This window comes from Penicillium solitum (genome assembly GCF_028829755.1).
Source record: "Penicillium solitum strain IBT 25940 chromosome Unknown utg000005l_segment0_segment0, whole genome shotgun sequence".
Lineage (NCBI taxonomy): Eukaryota > Fungi > Ascomycota > Eurotiomycetes > Eurotiales > Aspergillaceae > Penicillium > Penicillium solitum.
Genome location: NW_027072125.1, coordinates 887,191 through 909,529, shown reverse-complemented (window position 1 = coordinate 909,529; position 22,339 = coordinate 887,191). Strand labels below are relative to the sequence as shown.

The following is a 22,339-nucleotide window of genomic DNA, read 5'->3' as shown; positions in this document are numbered from 1 at the left end:
CTGGAACGAGGATGACTCGGTCTCGTCGCGTCCTTTTTCTGTGGCGTGTTATGCCGCCACGTGTGATGACAAGAGCTGTTCCCACTGCAATGGCTTGCACAAGCCTTGCGAGACGGTATGTCCCCTTGGGTGTCGCTGTTGCGTTTTGGTGGGTATTCGTGCTGACAACTCTTAGGTCCCTGAGGGTGTCGAGGGACACCGTTTCGAGCTGCGTGCTTGTCTCTCGTGGGTTGACGAGTTCTAGTCTAACAAGGACGGAGGTTATGGTATGGATTATGATAATGATGAAGCGTCCGAATTTTTGTTGCCCCGGGAGCTTATCGATGCCGTTGCGGGTTATGTGCGACACCTTGTCGCGTCTTTCGATAATTTCGTCAAAGCCTGCCGCCGTACATATTCTCTCCCCGGAACCTACCTACCACAGGCATATATCGTTAGCAATTCGGGCCCGTTCCCTTAGTATTTCGTCCCACTCAATTTTGTTTTGTGTAGGGAACCAAGGACGCTTACTCCCAGTGGGTTTCAAACCGGGTTCCCCTGATCCTCCCTAAACCCCCTGCCTCTAGCTATAAGCCTGAGTGGGTTGCGCTCGTTGCGGAAAGCACGCAATACCATCGATTGCGGGCCGCAGAGGAGTCGGCTCGGTCTTGGTATACCGGGATCGTAGCATTCCGTCAGGATATCCAGGAGCTTGTTCAGGAGTTGATCGACAATTCTAAGTTTGGCGAGGCCATGCGCAGCCACAAAGACTTTCAAAAGCATGAGGACCCTGTCGTTCACCGTCTCCAAATAATCGTTATCTTGTGCATAATACCCGTTATCGTCAGAATAAACCCAGGCGGCCTAGTCGAGAATCGATACCAAATCGTAGGCATCTCCCCATATCCCCTCAGCAGGGCAATCGCAGCACGAGTGCCGTCGAATACATTACTGGCACTTCTTCGAGTTCGCGACGTTAAGGAAACACTGAATCGAGAACGGTTCGCTGGTATCAGTCACATCCCAGTTATTGATACTAGTACGTAGGCATTACATACACCACGTATTTCTCAACTAGATCGGATTTGCACGAGGAGTAGGTATAGTAGGAAACTCGAGGATAAATTCATATCTAGAAATCGAGAGACCTACGTAGGGCCTATTTAGGTACCCGCGCATAAAGACTTACAACGACGATTGAAGTCTTTTATACTGTTCTAAACATATCTCCTTTATCACGAATTATCACCGATTACTCCCCCATGCTTTGTTATTTCGAAATATCTAATTCGGGGACACCCCCCGTTTCGGATAAGGACATCCTTTCAGGAGAGAGGGATAATTGTAACGGATAACAATCCTTACAGGTTACGGGAGTGATTCGTCGCCTGATCATCACATAGTCTCTACGTGATAGAAGCGGGGTATAGTGATACATAGTCCGGGGTTCCCCTGGATCCCGCTTGGCTCTGCCAAGAATTAGTCTTGTCATCAAGAAGGCAATACAATCTGTTCCTCTCTCCTACCATCGTATCTTACCCGGTTGACAGGCCGTACACCTGAAAACAGTATACCTTTACATTTCCTTTCTTCCAAAAAGATTTACGCTTCACACCCCACCTGGACAAAAACTACGGTACGATCCCTTCGTCTATGATTAGAATTTACAAAAGCATACGGAGCTAGCAAAGACTGAGTATTTTACAGTTTGGATACCACCACATTTCTTGCTTGCTTAGAAGCATAACCCATCAAAGGCAGACGAGTAAGCGAGATGGACCCCTTCACCGATCATCCCACTCAATTCTCCGTTCACACTGAAGCTAACGACATCGGAAAGTGCCTGAGAGCCAGCCACTGCCAGTACCCAGTGATGAGCAAGAAGGTCCGCATACACGGCTACGATTCCGAAACACCCAGCTAGACAGCAAACTATCGGGAAGGCATAATGGAGGAGGCCTGTATCATAATGGAAGTTAGTGCAGCCTTGATCTGCCTATATGGGAACGGAAACCCATACACCTCTTGTTCCATCAACCTAATGAGGAGAGACTCATACTAGGGCTTCTGTGGGATCTACGTAGGCTACATTCCTGAGAGCATGTCGGCTAGTGGGCGAAAAATCGGATGGTGGTGAACAGTGCCTGAAAGAATTCCAAACATTGAGGTGCAGTCACCGCTTCAATTAATATAAATTTACCCTGATCTTTCGTTGAGCTCATCCTTCTCTGAAAAGTGATCAGAAAGTGAATTTTGTACAATATATGCCTTGGTACTATATTTTCTATATTATATCAACATAACTAAGTCTGTGTTCATACTACGTAGTACCAGAGACGTATTATTTGGGCTTTCCCTGCCAGTCTTGCGCTTTTATTTTGAAGGTGACAAGTCGCGTTTAGTCCTTCCACGAGGGAACGCGCGCTCTTGTAAGAATGGGTATATCATCTCCTTCCAAAAGGTCTTCTGCTTTTCCTTCTCCAACTTACGCATTTCTCACCTCACCTCCGTTTACCGACGGAAAAGGTACGATCCATTACCCTATGACCAATACCCACAGCACAATAAGCAGCTAACAAAAACTGGGTATTTACAGCTCGAGCTTTGCAACCTTCTTCCTCCCGTTAGAATCACCATTTATCAAAGCCGGCCAGTGAGTGAGAGACTGTCTCCGATAATTACGGTAACAGCCGCATTGCACACATAAGGCTAACACAGTTGAAAAAGTGACCGGAAATCGGCGACTACCGTTACCCACCAATCAGGAACAAGGCCACCGAGTGCGAGGCACTCATCGAGCGAACATTTCACAAAGGATTATGGAGGAGGCCCGCATCATAATGGGTGTTAGTGCGGGGTTGATGAACCTTTACCGCAGCACGACCTTCTCCTACTACTGCTCTCCGATGATCCCATTAATGCTATTTACACTGGAGTGCCGAATGCAAGGGCTTGTCGGCGAGATGGTTGCACAGCAAACCCAAGAGGATGTTGAGTAGTCTACGGGTAAATGGGCACCGGCCAAAGCCGCGTTACAAACTTCATATTTTGAGGAAACAGTGGAGTATGGACTAAGAATAATATGAATCCGGTGTAACCTTTTGATAAAGTCATTCTGCTGAGCGCATGTTCAAAAAACCCTTTCCTATCAGTTATCCACAATGACTATGTATGAGTTCTATCACTTAACCTCGGAAATAAGTTCGAGTTCAAACTACGTAGTAGCAGTCAAGTATTGGTTAGGCCTCACATGATTTGTGAGTTACCTTTGGTGGTCATCATCCCATATTCCTCGTGATGAAGGGTTCTCTCATAGTCCCTGTCAGTATCATGCTGCTTTTGCAACATTTCCAGATGTGTGCCCTTTCCACACACCAACACAGCCCAGTGACATCGCCAAATATCCATTACTCCTACCTTTCGATCAACATTGGATCTTTAAGAGCACAGTTTTGGATTTAATTTTTATGTCAAATATAGCTTGCGATCTATGCATTCCATCAACATGCCTAATTTGAAAGGCCTAGGACTCACCAGCCTTGCTCTATCTGGAAGTGAAAGTTGCACTGTTCCGACTTTCATTCTGCCATGAATCATAGCTTACGATCGATATATTAGGATCTCTAATTTCAAAGGGACGGGAGTCTTGGTCATCACTATCAGGGTGCGTATATGGTGTGGGCCTCACTTGGCCCTTCCCATTACAGTGACAAGTGAAAGTTGCTCTTTCGCCATGAAAACGCGTTTGCTCGCAGGAATTGTTATTCAATTCCCTCTCAAAGCTTCATCTGCTTTTGGTTGATCAAATTTCAGATTTGCTTCAACATTCAACCATCACCGAGCACTAAATGGTAACTTTACCTGGTCGCACAATCACTAGAGAAACAATGGGCTACCAAATAATTGGTGATTGTGAAGGCTGAAGCTAACGGTACCCCCAATTTAAGGTTACAAACTCTCAAAATTGCGGAGAAAGTGAGATATATAACCTCCTGATCCTCTGATCCCGTTTTGCCGACGCTAATCCTGACACAAAGCTAACAATATTGGAGAAGTGACCGAAACAGGCTAACGGCACCGCTTAGTGAGCACCAGTCGCCAGTGAGCCTACCACCAGGGAAGATGGATAGTAAGTCACATTACCAATGTTGATATTTATCTTCATCTTTCTAACCCAGGACACTATAAAGAACCCGCAAATAAATGAAGTAATTTACCCTGAATGGCCCTTTTTGTCATGTTAGGATTTTGCACATTAGCTATTATATGTGATTTTCTGGGCTGCATGATTTTAGAGCTAACCTAACCTTCAAATTGCCAGCCCACATTTCCTTCCTGTTTGATACTAGGTCATGTTTGATTCCACAAGCACGGAGTTACACGAACCTCACGAAACCTCCAAGATTGGTATGATACTGTAACTGTTCACGAGTGGGGCGCACATAAGCTTCCCACGTGTTAGCGAACTTTGCCTTATTACGCCCACGTGACAAACTCAGTTTCAACGTCTTCCGTAATCCTCATCCTTACTTACTACCGGAATCATTCAACCTTGGAACTACCGGCATGGGTGGATGGGAAATATATTGTGCGATATGTGGTGGTACGTTCTCTAGCGAAGTTGATATGGATCCTGAAGGGACGGACAAGGACTATTATCGGTACGAAGTCCTCAGAGACTGCAACTTGGAATGGCTAGACAAAGTCTGTGTTCTGGGTATTAACGATGAGGCCCATGGAAACGATAAGTATGTGACTATTGCGTACCCACAACACTACAAAGTATGTAATTTTTATTGTTTTTAGATCATTTCTCACGGATGATGGTCGTTATTGGGATTATGTAAGGATCTTTCCATGGATGGATGTAGCACACAAAATATTAGGGTTAACCTCTGTCTTGTAGGGGCAAGTCTACGTTTCCAGGGTAGATGGTGAGTTTGTGTATAACCATGTTCAATGGACTGACTAATCTCATTATAAGATCCAAATCTTCCCTGGCGGGATGATGATGATGATATTCCTATGACTGCGTATGCTGCCCCCCCACCTTTCGTTACTCCTTGCTAATGCTTATAGTTATCATGACTTTTCCGAAATTGGGTTGCCTTGTGTGTTTCCTTTCCATGCAAATTGCTACCATGATATACTTCGAAGATGTCTCCGTCAAGAGAGCCCTGAACGGATCAAGAAAGCTGTGTTATTTGACGTCTTCGAAAATTTGAATGGTGATCCATACGTCAGGCTGCAGCTTAATTACGGTGAACCAGAGCCCCTTGCTGAACAGGTTTGGCATCATCCTCAAGGCCAAGAAGTACGTTGCCTTGTGGAATTGACGACTCGTGAAGGAATAACAAACGCTTACTGGGACTAGAGTTTGGTCGTCAATCCAGTTGCAATTCCCCAGCTCGAGTCCGAACTTGATGTTATCACGAAATCCCTCAGCAAGAAGGCCGCACCGAGTCGGCATTCCCGCAGCGAAGATATTTTCAATACTCTCCCATTTGAGTTACGACACGAGATTTTCAAACTTCTTCCAGCTGGTTCCATTCTCGCTCTAAAGGCCGCTTCATTGGCGATGCATAGTACTGCCTTACCCCGCGACCTTTGGAAACGCACGTTGATGAGTGAAATACCTTGGCTTTGGGAGGTGCACGATATCGATGCTTTCCAATCCCAAGAAGTGGAGGGCAACACTTCCAAGCTACTTCTTGACATTCAGAAGAAGAGTCAGTACACATCCGAGAATGATGATTACATTTTCGGACTTGCCAACAGGAGACGGATTTGGGGCGTCTGCGAGCAGATTCGTAGCCGGTACTTGGAAAAGCTCAATGGTATTTCCAATGCGGAGAGCTAGCATCCTACTACAGGCAACCTGAATTATTTCCATTAGGTGGGCACTGATATCCCCACGTCAGACAGCTCCTACGTTTTCAATGATGCTCCGGGAATTGTGTTGTGGTGGCCTAAGGCCACACAGGTGATGTCTCAGGTATCAACCCCCTGCGGGTATATGTAGCTGGCAGATCTTTCCATAGAAATCAACTCTCTCCCTCCGCACTTTCAGGCCCTACATTTGTAGTCGCCCCTCAACAAATTGTCACGGGGGATGGAAGGCCCTCGAGGGAATTCTGGAATTCCTGGCCAAACATCATGTTCACGCCGGGCCTTTGTCGCACTTGGGGGAAACATGTGAGCAGCTCTTGAATTAATCTCACTTCGCACTCAACATTTGCTCAGGTCATTATGATCATTATCTTGCGCTGTTTCACATACAATTTTGTTATGATTCATGACTTTCTCTCTATAACGATATCTCATGTGGAATTGTTTGTTAAAGCCGGCGACCTTTCACCTTCCTTTTAAATGTCACAACCAGTGAAATAGACCCCCTGGTCGTAAACGCGTCGCAAACACAAAGGTGACCTAGGAAAGGTGGGCACAGAACGCCGCATTCTGACTCTAAACGACTATCAGGTAGAGCCCCTGACTCAAGCTCACCTTCGGGCGACTGGATGTGCTCGGGTTCGGAGATCTATCCTACGCGAGGGAACTGAGATCATGAGATACGCTCAATCTGTGATCGAAGGCAATCCTACCATGTGCTGGCCCAACGATAGAAGAAAGAATGATCGAACTTGTAGGGCGAATGTTCAAGATACTCATTCGATAAAGTCTGTATAAACTTGAGAAGCAGGCTATCTGGGGAGCGGTGGGCTTGGTAAATGACTTGCAGCCTTCAAATCATGGATCCTTCTTTCCATTACCCTGCTCGGATTATGATCCTTCAAATGTGAGCCGAAGCCGGCGGATTATGTCCTATACACCGCCGTAAGAACTTCATGATGGATTACATTACATTCTATAATTCTTTGTTCGACTGGCTATATATTAATATACCCAACTTTCACTTCACACTCGCTTCGCTCTTACTTTTGGTTGATCTCAGCCTGGAACGATATATCTATCAAATAGCATATTACTATGACTTATCAATCACTTCTTATATACATAACCAGCATGTCTAACAATGAAAGCATAAGGACTATGATATGGTTGCCCAAGTCGTTTGTGGCTATAGCTAATACTGGGGAATTGGTGTCGCTTGCCTTGATCCTTAGTTATTAGGCTGGCAGTCGCGCCTTCCTGGAGGGAATTCCTATCTAAGCCCTCTCCTGTATTCTTCATCTTTTATCCACTTCACCATTCACAGTTCTTGGTCGATCTCAAGATAACAACGAATAAAGGTGAAATTCCTCGGTTTAATGACTAGCAACTGGAAATTCTAACCGAACTACATGTTTTTACTCATAAAAGATCAACAATGGAACGATTTTGAAGCTTTAGCTTCAATTACTTCAACTCTGAAATGACCGTTCCACTGGTAGGAACCATTGACGACCGGATGGGCTGGAGGTAGAGAAGCCAAGCTGGACGAGGCATACGAGATGTTAAGCTATTGCTGGGCCCAACAAAACCCAACCCCCATTCTCTGCTTGAGCAATGCTAGCGTGCCCGCTCTATGCATTGTGGAGAACCGGGTCAGACAACTATTGGAACATATGACTAGCCTACAGGACGAGGAAATCTGGGATCTGTCCATCGAGCGCAGAATATGGACCCAGATACAATGAGACAATGGGTGGTGCGCAAGGTAAGAACCTTCACTTAATAGAACATCAACACCGAACTGATTTTGCATGTTCATTTTCCATTACCTTAACTATAAAATGACTGTTCCTGACACCGATGCATCAACAGCAATGACAACGTCGACAATGCCAACTGACGCGTCGTTCATGTCGCCCTTCACATCGCTTTTCATTTTGTGTTCCGTGTGTCGCCGTTGATTCAAGTGTCCGGCAGATTCGTTTCCTTTCCATTTCTCATCGTTGCGTTTCTTTGGGGTCCGACATACGTCGTTGACTTCATTTACATGTACCTAGCAGTCAACCGAGGTCGGCCGACCCTTCAGGGAGCGGCAGATGTCACCGATGCGTCGATCTCAGTCACCTGACTTAGTTACCCCTTTAGTAGGACTACAGTAGCTGTGGCAATACATCATCTTTATCTTCCCCTTAGCTCTCGGTGCTTACAGTTCCACCCCGACTCAAGCTAGGGTCGTCTGTCCTTACTGTTTCACTTCCAGGAACCATTGACAACCGGATAGGCTTGAGGTTGAGAAAGTGCGCTTCGGGAGGCATACCATGTCCTAAGCTATCTTGAAGAGAATAATTATAGCTGCGACGTGCTGTGGCGGCCTTAGGTGGCACTGTTGGTGCCTCAGGCATCAGCCCCTCGCAGGCAGTAGATAGTCGGTAGATCACTCTCTCTACATGCATAGCAATCAGCTCTCTCCCTCCTAATCTCCTGTCCCGTACATAGTGGAAGGCTCAAAAACTAGCCTGTTTTGCTCATTCCAAAGTCACGAGCAATTGCGTGGAATCAATAATTTCTATCTTCCATTCCTTTGGTTGATTTGAAGCCTAATCCACTTTCCATCCCTTATATTATAATTCTGGCGAAGGTCCGCCCTGGCAAACCTCCCTTCCACCTTCCTCTCACCCCCTTCAACCTATTGATAGCACTTTCAGGTTAGACCTGCTACCAAAGGTGAGATTCCGCAAGACTTCCATGAAACGAGCGGACCGACGCTTGTTGTCTCACCGGCTAAGTATCTGGAGCATACCCTCAACAGTAACTGCCTACTCACTACTCCTTATAAAGCAGTGAGATAGAACCCCCGATGGTCTGTTCCCAGCTCTAGATCGCGCTTCAAACATAATGCTCACAGGAAGATAGTCGCTGACCCGAGGCCTATACCTTGCACACAATGATGCGCAGCTGGAGGTGCTCACGCAACCCAGTGTTCATGCCTGTCGGCGGATGTTCGCCCGCGAGAGAGTTCTAGTAGAAACCAGGTATAATGATCGTATGTTTTGATAGTTTGCCGGGAACATTATATACCGCACTTCAAGGGTTGTGTGGGGAACGTCGACAATGCCGGATAGCAGACGTGCCACTTATCAGGCCCATGCGTGGTACAGCGAAACGTGAACTCTGCAAGGAGCAGAAAACAGAGTGCTGTCGATTTAGCCATAGCCAGGACGCCGCGTCAGCATCCCAGCCTTGCGATTGCTCTGGCAAGATGGTCGGACCCAAAGAAATGTCGAACGATCCACGATATTATAGACGCAAGTACGGGGAGAGCAAGGAAAATGATGCTCCGTGCGTCCAGCAAGCACATAAAACTTGCTATGACCGCTGGGACACACTTCGATCTCACAGCGCCAATTTCAGTCACAAGCATCTAGCCATACTTAACTTTTCGATGCGCGATCGATGCTAAAGTTCAGTTAATAAATCGCATGGAATCTTTCTTTTGGGGAGCATCAGCGAAATTGCGGTGGTAGGTGTGATGAGTGTGCAAGCTCGGGCGATTCTGGTATCCCAATACAGCAAGAGTTGGAGGATTGAATGGCCCTGCTTTTCGAGCAATTTCCTGTTCCATGGGATCAGTAGATCGAGCAGGCAGTGGAATTTGAGATTCGGTGAGGGGTGACCTTTATTGGTGAAGAGAACAACATACATATGAATTTATCTCTTCCATTATTCCAGTCCATCGCAAAGACAATCAAGTATTCTTCGGTCTTTGTGCTGCTAGAAGTGACTTTGCTTGCCTGGTGACCTCTTGGAGTGACACTGCGTTTTGTATCCTTTGTTACAGGCCTTCAGGGTAGGTAGAAATATCATTGTATTTCACTTGACGCTTACCTTCCTTTTACAATCACTCTTGCACCAATGCTCTATCCAGTCAAATGTGCCTTTATATCTATATATTGTACAAAATATATCTAATTTGAAAGGCAGTATGAAAGTGAGGATGTTTATTTATAGCTATTGCCCTACCTACCCTCACTAGCCTTCAGTCGCACCTTCCTCGCGAAAACGCGTTTTTCTGCGCAGAGACTACTCCCTATATTTAATCTGCCCTCTCGTACCTTTCTCTTCCGTCTTACCCAACTTATCACACTTCCGAGGTTCCAAAATTGGACCTCTTTAAAAAAGGTGAAATTTCTTCACCCCGCGACCAAGACTTACGGCGAAATGATAAGCTTACCCAGGATAGTGCTTTTACTCATCGAGACAACCTTGGAATCAAGTGAACAATATTCTTTCAGTTATCACCCAGACCAGTGATGCACACTAGGCGATACACTATCCCTATCCGAGGTTCAAACACAAAGCTGACAAGGAGACAGGATCTACCACGCCCAATCCCCACTCCAAACGATGAACAGCTAGAGCTGCTTACGCAGCTGAGAGAAGATCTCACCTCCACCAGATGGCCCTACAAAATGCCATCAGCGAGATGCTTTACCTCGAGGGGTTGCCGGATGCAGGCGAGTTGTCCGACGATTGGAGGATATCATCGTCGCCCTCATCGATGGAATGATTGCCCTGCGCAGGGAGGAACGGGAGGACGCAGCACTGGAGCAAGGGTTGTGGCATGAAGTAACCGACTAGGTCGGCAGAAATATTCTTCACACAGCACACTACGTATTAGGGGCCGCGGAGAGGGTAGGGCCTTTGCTCTATTCACGTGTGCATACTCTATCCTGTCCCTCATCTATGCTGCATTAAGATCTGATCACAAAATATCGGTTTCTGCACACCTTGCCTGTGCCACAGGATCCATACTCGAACGGGTGCCTGGTCGCATGCTCAAAATTGAAAGTACCAACAAGGAAATACAACGACGTCGTTTGGGGATCTGGCAACGTTCTACGTTTGTCCCCAGGAACCAACTCGACCTCAGTCTAGGCGTTGCTATAATGAGCAGCTGGAGTTGCTCACGCAGCTGAGGCTGACCAATCCTACCTTTGACTAATGACGAATGGCGCTTCGAGACGCGGCCGATCACATGGGATATCTGGAGGGATTACTGGACGATAACGAATCATCGGATATCCTGGTTCTACGTACCCTCGAGCACATAATAGCCAACCTATTTCACCGACTGATTGCCTTACGCGGAGAGGGGGAGGCCGATGTGGCCTTGGAGCAAGACCTATGGTATCAAGTCATAGAGTAGAATGTGATTCAGGCACAACATAACCTATGGGGGATAGGACATACAATAATATGTAGATATATTTATGTCTTCTATTGCTCCAATGCATCCAACAGACAATCAATTATCTTTCAGTCTTTCTATAGCTAGAACGAGCTTTGCTTGCCAAGTGACCCCATATAGATCATACTACGTTTTCAATTCTTTGTCACAGGGTCCACGGGTAGCTACAAATATCACTCTTTCACTTTATTCTCACCTCTCCTTAGAATGACTATTCAACTAGTCAGTCGTCTATCAACTATCACTTTGTTGTCAATGGTGCCTTGATATCTATATATTAGTAAAGTATACACTATACATCATTTTCGGGGAGGGGAGGAATTGATGGTGTTGATTTATAGCGAGTGCGCTATTATTGCTGGCTACATTTCACCAGCCTTACTCTTTCGCTCTTGCAGGTGATAGTTGCACCTTCCTCGCGAAAGTGCATTTTCCCTCGTGCTGAGTACTCCGTGTATTTAATCTCGTCTCTCTTACCCTTCTATTTCTTCTTTCTTCCCTCCCTAATTTATTCCCACTCCAAACATTGGACGTCCTACCAAAGGTGAGATTCCAAACCCCATGACCAAGACTTACGGCTAAATGATAAGTTTACCCAGGCTAGTGCTTTTACTCATCGAGACAACCTTGGAATCAAGTGAACAATATTCTTTCAGTTATCACCCAGACCAGTGATGCACACTAGGCGATACACTATCCCTATCCGAGGTTCAAACACAAAGCTGACAAGGAGACAGTGGATCCACCACGGCCAGTTCCCACCGCCAGCAATGAGCAGCTAGACCTGCTCACGCAGCTGAGGCTGCGCGCCATTGAGCGCCCCTACCTTCGACGCATGGCACTTCGAATCGCGGCCCTTCACATGGGGTACCTAGAGGGATTAATATCCGATGACGAATCATCGGATATCCTCGTTCTGCGGACCCTCGAACACATAATGGCTGACTTAATGCACCGACTTGTTGCCTTACGCGAGGGGGAGGAGGCCGATCTGGCCTTGGAGCAAGACCTGTGGCGTCAAGTCACAGAGTAGGATGTGATTTGCGCGCAAGGAAACCCATGGGGAATAAGACCTTCCATTTATTGAGATATCACCACTTGCCCTTTCTTCTTGCTTAAGTTGAATCAACACCTGAACGAAACATATGGTTCCATTCCCACTTTCTGTGTTTTAAGGTATCGATGGCGTAACAGTTTCATGGTAGCATGGTCAGAATTCTAATTACCAACATGGAAGTCTAACAATGACATTTGGAGATCAGGCGACGTCTGGCATTTGGCTCCAGCACTTAACCCGTTAGGTCTGTAGCAGGCTTCGTTTTTGCTCCACTCAACAAGAGATTGCCCAGAGCACCCGGCTTTCATATTGCTTCTCTAGCTTCATCTCTCTCATATCTATTTTTGGCTTTGATTAGCCGGGGTGGGGAATTTCATTCATATGTCTGTCAACTTCAAGGAAAATGAATTCTCTTTGGGTATTTCTACATCTAGACGACAGAGTATCACAGCACTCAGGGTACGATCACTTTGTGCGTACCCGAAGTTTACAAGACTAGCAGGATCGGGCAAATAGTGCAAATAGTTTACCTACATAAATTCCGCAGCTTTCTAGAAACAGCCCGTCCAATCTAGCGAGCTGTCCGAACGTTCGCGAGGAGGTCTTAACGGGACCTTTGATATCAAGTCGTAAGGTCTCTGAGCCACGAGGATACCAGTGAATGCGGTTGGCTATGGCCAGCAGATACTAAGCCCTTCCTCAATTCCCGATACCATCAACGCTGCCACTCCGATCATAGATGCAGTCGACACTAGCTTCCCTGCACACGCCGTATATGGAAAGCAGATGTACCACGATTTCCAGCCGGCTTACAAACCTATCGCGAGGCCACCATTCAATAAATGGAACGGAAGATACAGCCCCGAGACCCTCTTGAATCGGTTAGCGGGGAGGTGCAGGCGTTTCACGGTGATTCCACTGGAGCAATTCACCAGATACTCCACGCCATGGACAGCGATTTACACCACGTTCCCTCGGTACTCCGTTGCAACTATATTCCAAACCCAAAATCAAACAGGAGTCTATGGCCGACTACAGGCTGATCCTCCCACCAAACAAAGAGTAGCCCACACTTCTCATACAGCGCAGGTTCCCGATACCTCGCGCACTAGGCCTCACGAGTTTACTGTACGGGAAATACTCAAAACTCAGACTATGGGCAACACTATGGGCAACTAGCCGGACCAGAGATTCCGGGAGATAGCCGGGGAGGTGGCCAGAAGGATTGCATACTCTGAGGTGTTGTGTAACAACACCTTGGTCGAATACTAGACCCACTCCGGCTTCCTTATGCTCCGTGAGTTCTAGAAAACAATGGCGGACCTTCTGGACGAGCTTCACGTGATATGGATTGAAGGACACATTGATCGGGTAGGAGTACGTGTGATTGAGGGACTGGCGAGTCGATTAGGTGAAAGCAGCAACATACTTAACGAAGACGTTGATGGCGAAGTGGGACCATTAAGATTGATGCCACAAGAAATGAGACTCCACCATGGGTCTTTGACCTTCATTAGTAGAACGACCTAGCTCTACAATATGTGCTTTACACCAAGAAGAAAGTAGATTGAACTCACTTCTAGTTTCTTTCTTTCGGGACTACAGGCCATGATAATGGCATCCATTAGAGTCTAGGCCAGAATCTATTTTGTGTCAACCTACGTATCGATTTGCTTTGGTTCCTAACGCGAGAGACCGTGGTGCTGCCCCACAGGATCTTATCACATATGGCAATAGATTTTCGAATTCTTTGTTTGAGGCCGTAACCAGCTATATATTGCCAGATACCACTCCGCTCTCACTTTCAGTTGACATCACTCTTGAACAGCCCCCTGTATCCAATATTATTCTAACATCGGTTATGGTTCAGTATAGATATGTCTAAGTCTATTACTAGTAAATATGCATTGTTGAGGCCTTATTATCCATCCGTATCGGCTGTTTCTTGTCAAAGGGGAGGGGAAAGGAGGGGGTTGAGTCGCGCTTTCTCTCGTAGCAAGTAATATTTATATCCCCACCAGCAATCTCCTCTTCGTCTTTCTCCTTCTCCCTTCTCAAACCTGTAGAACTTCCATCTTCACATCTCTTTCCAAAGGTAAGATTCCTGGCCACATAACCAAGCCTTGCGGCAAAACTACAAGTTGACCGGGTCTAGATGCTGAATTGCGTTTTATTCTTGCTCTTAAACGAGAGACGAAACGTCTACCACTTTCCCAAAGTAAGGTATACCCCCGAATCCCACAATGCCCTTCCGTCGCTTAAACATCCATGTGACTGACAACGAGTCAGTGGCCGACCAACGGCCCATCCCCACCCCGGACAATGAGCAAATGGAGTTGCTCACCCAGCTGAGACGGGGAAGGACAATCCGAGCCCCGGCTATCCGACGTGCCCTACGCGAGGCCACACGCGCAGTGGTCTGGCTTGATACTCTGATCGAGACAATGGACTCGCGCCACGAGCCCAACCCGGATATGCTTGTAATTCCCCAGCTGCAGCATCTCGCAAGGCTACTTCGTCGACTGATAGCCCTAGTAGAGGGAGAGGCGCGGGAGCTGGAAACTGAGCACGACTTATGGCGCCAGATCGCCTACTAGCCAGGGAGGACGTCAAAGCACATAGTCAAGCCCGCTCTACTTCATAAGGCGGAGCGGAATTTTAATCTCTCCAGATGTACATAGTGGATCCTCATTTATCTCTCTCTTTCGTCAAAAGCTCAATCTAACAAATTGTTGATTTCCAATTGTTCCTTCTGTACAAAAGCCAATAGTCTAAGAGAGTTATGGCCACATACTCACCATTGTAATTACTAAGAATCGAATCTGATGATGCATCTCTCACATTAATCAGTAGAGCTTTGTAATAACTCTAGTATATTGATCCTAAGTAGATAGAATTGGCATTTGGTGTATCTACAACTAAAAGCCACAACAATACCATCCAACAAAGGATTGTGTTACATGTTTGCGAAGGGGCATAATGGCCAATGTCCTAACTAATGGACCTTTTGGCCTAGATGATGCCTTAATTAAAGTGCCATATTGGTGCCTTATTTCAAACAGGCAGAAATTAAAATACCTGAATCACAATGAGAGGTGTCTTATCAAGCAAAGTACCCAAGTGCTGAGCTTTAATAACATGAAGCTATTCCCACCACACAAAATATCATGCACCCCCCCGGACATGAATGGTGCCAATAGCGTGGCTTTTCCATTTGCTTTGGTTCCTAGCACGAGAGAGCGTCGTGCTGCCCCGTGTAATGTCATCATGTATGGCAATACATTTGTGAATGCTTTATTTCAGGCCTTAACCACCTATATATTGATGACTCCGCCCTCATTTTTTGTTGATATCATTCTTTAACATCCCAGATATCCAATATCATTGGACAATTAGTCATGGCTTAGTATTTATATATTCGACCCCCTTACTATTAAATAAGTGTTGGTAAGGCTTCATTATGTTTTACCTTTCCTTCTCGTGGTGGCAGTCGCATCTTCCTCGCGAAGAAGGCGCTTTCTCTCATAGCAAATAATATTTATATCCCTACCGTCGATCGCCTATCCTTCTTTCTTCTTCTTCTTCCTTCTCAAACTTCCAGAACTTCGATCTTAAGACCTTTTCTCAAAGGCAAGATTCCTAGGCACACAACCAAGACTTTCAAAACCCATAAGCTGACCGAGTCTAGGTAGTGAATTACACTTGATTCTTCATCCTTATTAAACGAGAGACAAACCATTCACCAGTTTTACAAAAGTAAGATATCCCCCCCCCCCCACCAATCCTACAGTGCCCTTCCGTCGCTTAAACATAAGACTGATAAGGAGCCAGTGGCCGATCAACGGCCTATCCCCACCCCCGATGACACACAATTGGAGTTGTTCACGCAACTGCCGGTCCGCGGCGCGGCCCGCACTATCGCTATCCGACTGGCCATCCGGGAGGCCACCGGGGGCATGGCCCAGCTAGACGCCTTGCTGCTCATAAGTGAGGCGACAAGCGAGACTAACCCCGGAATTGTCGTCATTCGCCAACTCGAGCACATTATGGTACGTTTGATGTGTCGACTCATGGAGATACGCCGAGAACGAGACCGTGACCAAGCTATCGAACAGGACCTCTGGTGTGAGGTGACAGGCTAGTCGTGCAAGACCTCGGACATACGCCAAAGCTAGTTCCTAGTGAGAGGCCTAGGCTAGTGCGAAAATTGGCAATTCCAACCTCCGTCTCTACCTACTAAAAGGGTAAGATTACTTCAAACACGGATCACTACTCGGGGCAAAAGGCCGCTAGTGTGTATGATATCTTCAATTGGAAATACTGTAACTATTGATGGTGTATTGAGGATTCCCTGAGCCATCCATTACGCTGCGTTTAATCGAAACTCCCAACACGTCAACATCCATGGATGTGTCTATGTCTACAACGCGTCCACTTGAGCTGGAGATGCTGGAGCTCTTGGGGCTGCCGTCGTTGTCGGAGGGGGTGGAGATTTTGGAGCAGCAGCACAATACAAGAGGTTCTTTCAGTGCATAGGAAATGAGGATAGAAAATAAATGACAATAATTTTGCTTCATGCCGTGCAGCTGGATGGTTGTTGATGGCTGTAGAGGTAGAGGGGAAGCCTATAACCTCATACCGTGGCAGTTTGGCATCTTCAAAGCAAGGCAATTGGCATTCACCAGACTGAAGCAACTTAGATGTACCAACGGTTTGAGCATTTAGCTGGAGGGGAGCTAGTGGACAGCCTAGGTGAGGTCCCAAAACCGAATACCGACCTGCTAGACCCGCTAACACAGTGCCGCTAGGGTGCGCCCCACCCAACAGTCTTACCTTCACCGCATGGTGCTCCAAGATTGTACCTGTCAAATGGGCTATCGTCCAAGTTTAGTGGATTCTCACTATGACTCCAATTCTGGTCCTCTCGTGATCCGATATTTGGAACATATACTGGTAACACTCGCATAACGCCCGATCGCCATACAAGCGGAAGGCAAGAATGATGCCGTATAATGAAGGCCAACGTTACGTGAATGGGTGTTCGCAGCTTCTGGGTGGAAGCCCTAATTTCCTATTTAGGCATAGTCAAGTTGCACGTGGACCTTACTTAAAACCTCTATCTAACATTATGTTAGCAGTTGCTATAGCTTACCAGGTATATATTCTATCGATATAATACACTTTCACGGCGCAAGGGGATCAAGAAGGTTGGTCTGTGGCTCTTACTACCGGGTGAGCATTAGGAGGCCTTCAGTAGCCTACACTCAGTCCTTCTCGAGGTGGTGGTGACAGCTTCGTGGAGATGCGCTTTCTCCCCTAGCCTTCTTGATCGAAGGTCTTACCACTGGATCTCTTCAATCTTTTCAATCTTTCACGTATCTTAATCTGACCTCCATAACACAACAAATCATCAAAGGTACTATCAGTTCGTCTCTGACTAACATTTCATTGGAGGGAGCTGACAAGGACTTGTATTTTGTAGGCTAAAATCTACCCGAGAGCTTGCAAATGGAGATAAAATTCTCCCCTTCATGCCCCGTTGCAACCGAGTTTCCAACTGAAAGCTGCGAAGACCAACCAGCATCCAGGTGTAACCTCCTGGGTGTCACCCGGAATAATGACAGTTTGAGCATTGTGGAAGAACGTATCATTGAAATACTGCGCTTATTCCATTGTTCAAACGCTGCCAGCGTTGGAGCAGAGAATGGCGGGAGTTTTGGAGACTACTTGGCCCATGGATCAAAGAGGAGACGGACCGGTCATTCGAACGGGCTCTCTGACGAGAAGATATGCTTTGTTCTTACTTTTCGTTGACATTATCTTTTATTCCTATTCTACCAAATAGAACTTGGCTATCGGTGATAGGTTACTCTATATACTTTTTATTTTACCTATTTCAATGGGGCATTGGTCAGGGTACATTAACGCAGCTGTGGTCTTACCTACGGATCGCAGTTGCACCTTCCTAGGGAAAGTACGCTCTCTTCCCCACCCCTGGGGTAACTGCTCTTTAGTCCACATGCCTCCCATTTATCTTCTCTTCCTCCTCCCTTCTTTCTCATGTATTGAAAACCCGCATTTACAAGTATCATCACAGCCAAAGCTGAAAGGTATGATCCGGTCTACGAGAAGAGGATCAAATATAATACACGGGACTAACACAGTCGTTGTTTAGGGCCTTCTAACCATAGCCACTTCACCCACAAATCGCATACACCCACAAGAACGTCCAAAGTAAGATACACCCTTCCACTAGATATTCTGCCGCCGGCTGTTTGCCAAATCTAAAGCTGACACAGAATAAGTGGCCGACGAACGGCCAATTCCTACAATAGGGGATACAAACCTCGACGACCTCACCTATGGCAGATTACGGGCAGTACGGCGGGCGAAAGAACACATACGCATCGTGCGTGATGCATCTCAACTCCTATACGAAGCCCAGATGATTCTCCTGGAATTCTCCGACCCGTACCACCCAACAGCCAACATCCTCCTCTGGGATATCGAGGCGAGAATGGAAATTCTCGTTGATGAATTCCTCGCCCTTTGGGCTGAGGAGATTCAAGACCGTGCGTTTGAACTCCGGCAATTCAAATGACTGCCAGAACTGTGTTCAGAACTGTGCCCAGGAAGGTCGAACTTGTGAGCAGGTAAAGTAACCTCATTCCACCCCTATACCGACTATCCTTACTAATTCCCAGTCTCCCATCTAGGTCACGGCTGGGATCGAATGCCACCGATACGAATTGCTCTCCCTGATCGCCTAGGCGAACTTGATATAGGGATCCTATGATCCCACACGGCTATATTTCGGCGGCTTCGAACCTATATAATTTCAAAGCGATCGGGATGCTATGAACGTTGGATTGCAGCCAGTGATTTTATTTAATTAAGTGTCAGACTTCACGATTCGTGAATATTTCTCAGGTTGATAGTCTTCTCGTCAAAAGTTAGTTTCGTGATTATTATTTGAGATTGCTTTTGATTCTCTCTTTCCTTTACACTGTCACGTTATTCAAACTCCAGACTGCAATGAAGAAAAAAAGACAAGGTGGAATCTCACAGTCAAATAGTGAAAACTCACTGAAACTAGTTACCTTACAGGCGACTTTGCAACGGTCTCGACGACCAAACAGAATGTATAAACCAATGGTAAGCTAGTAACGTATACCCCCTACTCTTGACCATCCGTTCATAAACACGTCCTAAGCACAAAGCTAACAAGAATCAACGGAGTGGCCACCCCATCCCATGGCCTATTGATTGGCAGTTGGAAGAGCCCATGTAGCTTCCTTCGCAAGCGGCTTTATGAGCAAGCTGTTGGACGGCGAATGTATGCCAACAGCATGGCCCCTTTGACCCATACTGCTTAGGCCAAGGAAGAGCGCATGGTTGCGCTACTGGAAGAAATACACGCCGTTGCACCGAGGGTGACTTTGATCGTGGCGTGGAGCGAAAAGTCTTTGGACGGTGATGCGGTCAAGAATCTACCCTCAGACACCACTACAGAGCCTTGGGTGTAGCACAATGTGAAGATTTAACAACTGACCAATGAACCAACCAATTCTGTACCCGTCATCACGAATTATGGACTTCGTCAACACAATCATGCCTTCATATGGCACTAGTCACCACGCGCATTCACATCGCCTTCTACGGATGTTGGTACTGCTTGACAAAATAATCTTTCAATAGAGACCTTTAACTATCACTTTGCTCTTAGCCTTCATTCGGAATTATTCTCTCGCCAGCCATGGTTAAATTTCATTTTACTATCAATTATATCTTACTCTCTATACATTCTTTCAATTTATATATTCTATATTCCACGGTTATATCTACGTTCCAATGGATAAAACTGGCGATAGTACTAATATCTGGAAATGTTGGATAAACTTCACCAAAGTTGCTCTTTCCTCAAAGTGATGGTCCTTCCTTTCTAATGCGCTTCCTCACTTCGCACTGGGGAATTTCCTACTTAACGTCCCACAAACTGAGACTTTTTCTTTTCTCTTCTTCTTTCCTCTTTTCTTCTTCTTTCTTCACATTACGACATTCTCCTTCCAAACTTCTCTGAACCAACCTCTAGGTATGATCGCCGCGATGAGGAGGAGGGTCTACGACATAATAAGGAGCTAATAAAGACTGGTTGTTTCCTAGGTTCAGCTCCATTACGCAATCAACTTCACTCGAAACAGGAAATATCCGAGACAGCACCACCAGTAAGATACACCTCCTCTCCTTCATGTTTCGTCTCAAGCGTACCCAACTCAAACAACAAGCTGATATGGAAAAGTGGCTCAAAACCGCATTCCCGTCCCAGATGATTACCAGCTGGAGCTTCTCGCCGTGCTGCGAGAGCGTCGCACCATAAGGGCCCATAGACTGGAATTTATCTGGGGCCAGGCGACCAGTATACAGCATGCCTAGTTATCGCTCGCTATGTCCGTGACTACCAGGGCCCATCTCGCGAGTTCCTCTGGATGTTGGAGCTTGGATTGAGGATTCACATTGTGGAGATGATCACTCTATCGGCGGAGGAGGAAATTGACCGGCAGCTAGAGGAGGAGACATGGGCCGCAGTCAATTAGTCTATCAAGGACATGTTGACGAGTGGACTGAGCGACTATCGTCCTCAGTAACCCTAGCAAACTTGGTCCTATTACGACACTACCTGGTGTCAATTCATTAGATAGGGGGCCCCAGGAGGAAATGGGGTGGGGGAGACATTGTGAAAGTCGCTCTCTTAATTGGAATGGAGAGGAACCCGTTCCGTTCAGCATTACCCTCAATTGAAACGCATACTATGTTTAGCGCCGAAATGCTCACAAGGTGTGACATTCTATTTTCCAATCTTGTTTGTATCCCTCTAAGAGGCTACATGGAGGCATCATCAATAGCTTTGTCGAATCCCGTTTCTAACCAACACTAGTTGTTTCCAAGCTTAAAACTCATTTGATAATCAAATCAAACTTGAAAGCAACATACCGAAAGCTTTGTGACTAGTAAGATAAACCCCCTCCCCTTCACTTATGTCTCAATCCCATTCATCCCAAACATGAAGCTGACAAGGAAGAAGTGGCTGGACGCCGGATTCCGGTACCGGATGACTCCAAACTAGAGCTCCTCACCGAGCTGAGAGAGCGGCGTCCTATAACAGTCCATCGACTAGAAGAAATGCGGAATGAGGCGACCGCCATCATACGGGCAGGGCAGTATGCCTTATTGTAGCCAGATATGCCCGTGATCATCAAGCCCCGTCTCGCCAGTTTATGTGGGCGTTGGAGTTTCGTTTGAGGATGCTCATCGTTGGGATGATCACCCTGTCAGCCGAGGAAGAGCTTGACTACTAGCTGGAGTAGGAGACATAGGCGCAAGTCATTTAGTCTAGCAGGGACGCGTTCACAAGTGGACTCAGTCACCTTTATCCTCAGCAGCCCTCGCAAACTTCAACCCACTACGGTACTACCAATGTCTCTTCATCACTAATAGGGGCGGCTGGAGGAGGTAGGTGGAGGATACAATCTGAAAGTCGCTCCTTTGACAATCTTTCCATATCAAAATGCACACCATTTTTCGTGCCTACGTGCTCACAAGGCGTCACCTTATATTTTCCAATATTTGGTATAGTCCCTCTAAGAAGCTGCATGGAGACATCATGAGATCTCGCATGTCATTACCGGATTCCCTTTTTCACTAAGACTAGTTCTTTCCCAGGTTGAAAGTAATCTTTTCATACGCTCATCTTTCTGCCAATTATGCCTTAATAATTACGTACATAGATTACCACTGAGCGCATTCTGAAAGAAACTCATGAGAGCGTTGAGTGTTGTCATCAGGTGTCGTTTGTGCCTCACAAGCCTTAGTGTTTCATTTTGGTGGCAAGTGACAATTGCTCCGTTCTCGTGACAGCGCTCGTAGGAGTCGCCAAATAAAATGTCGCTATCAATCTTCTTCCTTTCTCGCAATTTTCTGCATCCACAACCTCACCATAAGACAAGACACAAGATCAATCGGTATGAACATCTGGCCGATAATCAAGATTTCAGAGGAGATAATCAGTTAATTGACTAACATAAACCCGCTATTTTTCAGATCTCAAAATTCGGATTCTCTTGAACATAGCCGAACACAAAATACCCTACACTTCAAGCAGCAGA

The 22,339-nt window shown here is 46.4% G+C and overlaps 8 protein-coding genes across 8 annotated transcripts; all 8 read left to right on the top strand.

Annotated features, from left to right (window-relative positions):
- Window positions 1-89: 89 nt before the first annotated feature.
- Window positions 90-1,026, top strand: N7455_007949 (uncharacterized protein; the record flags this gene model as incomplete). The annotated part of the gene is made up of 3 exons (XM_065605779.1): window positions 90-115; window positions 176-266; window positions 493-1,026. 3 exons carry the CDS (start codon window positions 90-92, stop codon window positions 1,024-1,026), a joined length of 651 nt encoding a protein of 216 aa, XP_065460728.1.
- A 1,388-nt stretch (window positions 1,027-2,414) lies between these two features.
- Window positions 2,415-2,978, top strand: N7455_007948 (uncharacterized protein; the record flags this gene model as incomplete). Its single annotated transcript, XM_065605778.1, has 2 exons — window positions 2,415-2,505; window positions 2,698-2,978. The coding sequence occupies 2 exons, from the start codon at window positions 2,415-2,417 to the stop codon at window positions 2,976-2,978; spliced, it is 372 nt and encodes a 123-aa protein (XP_065460727.1).
- Window positions 2,979-4,331: 1,353 nt separating this feature from the next.
- On the top strand, window positions 4,332-5,839 carry N7455_007947 (uncharacterized protein; the record flags this gene model as incomplete). Its single annotated transcript, XM_040955609.2, has 6 exons — window positions 4,332-4,386; window positions 4,442-4,761; window positions 4,886-4,913; window positions 4,964-5,012; window positions 5,059-5,293; window positions 5,354-5,839. 6 exons carry the CDS (start codon window positions 4,332-4,334, stop codon window positions 5,837-5,839), a joined length of 1,173 nt encoding a protein of 390 aa, XP_040813848.2.
- Window positions 5,840-11,793: 5,954 nt separating this feature from the next.
- On the top strand, window positions 11,794-12,152 carry N7455_007946 (uncharacterized protein; the record flags this gene model as incomplete). Its single annotated transcript, XM_065605777.1, has 2 exons — window positions 11,794-11,827; window positions 11,857-12,152. The coding sequence occupies 2 exons, from the start codon at window positions 11,794-11,796 to the stop codon at window positions 12,150-12,152; spliced, it is 330 nt and encodes a 109-aa protein (XP_065460726.1).
- A 2,267-nt stretch (window positions 12,153-14,419) lies between these two features.
- Window positions 14,420-14,773, top strand: N7455_007945 (uncharacterized protein; the record flags this gene model as incomplete). Its single annotated transcript, XM_065605776.1, has 1 exon — window positions 14,420-14,773. The coding sequence occupies one exon, from the start codon at window positions 14,420-14,422 to the stop codon at window positions 14,771-14,773; it is 354 nt and encodes a 117-aa protein (XP_065460725.1).
- An 801-nt stretch (window positions 14,774-15,574) lies between these two features.
- N7455_007944 (uncharacterized protein) lies at window positions 15,575-16,318 on the top strand (the record flags this gene model as incomplete). Its single annotated transcript, XM_065605775.1, has 2 exons — window positions 15,575-15,582; window positions 15,967-16,318. 2 exons carry the CDS (start codon window positions 15,575-15,577, stop codon window positions 16,316-16,318), a joined length of 360 nt encoding a protein of 119 aa, XP_065460724.1.
- A 1,877-nt stretch (window positions 16,319-18,195) lies between these two features.
- N7455_007943 (uncharacterized protein) lies at window positions 18,196-18,777 on the top strand (the record flags this gene model as incomplete). The annotated part of the gene is made up of 2 exons (XM_065605774.1): window positions 18,196-18,286; window positions 18,482-18,777. The coding sequence occupies 2 exons, from the start codon at window positions 18,196-18,198 to the stop codon at window positions 18,775-18,777; spliced, it is 387 nt and encodes a 128-aa protein (XP_065460723.1).
- A 1,647-nt stretch (window positions 18,778-20,424) lies between these two features.
- N7455_007942 (uncharacterized protein) lies at window positions 20,425-20,770 on the top strand (the record flags this gene model as incomplete). Its single annotated transcript, XM_065605773.1, is given in 3 exon segments — window positions 20,425-20,440; window positions 20,476-20,592; window positions 20,610-20,770. 3 exon segments carry the CDS (start codon window positions 20,425-20,427, stop codon window positions 20,768-20,770), a joined length of 294 nt encoding a protein of 97 aa, XP_065460722.1.
- Window positions 20,771-22,339: the final 1,569 nt, after the last annotated feature.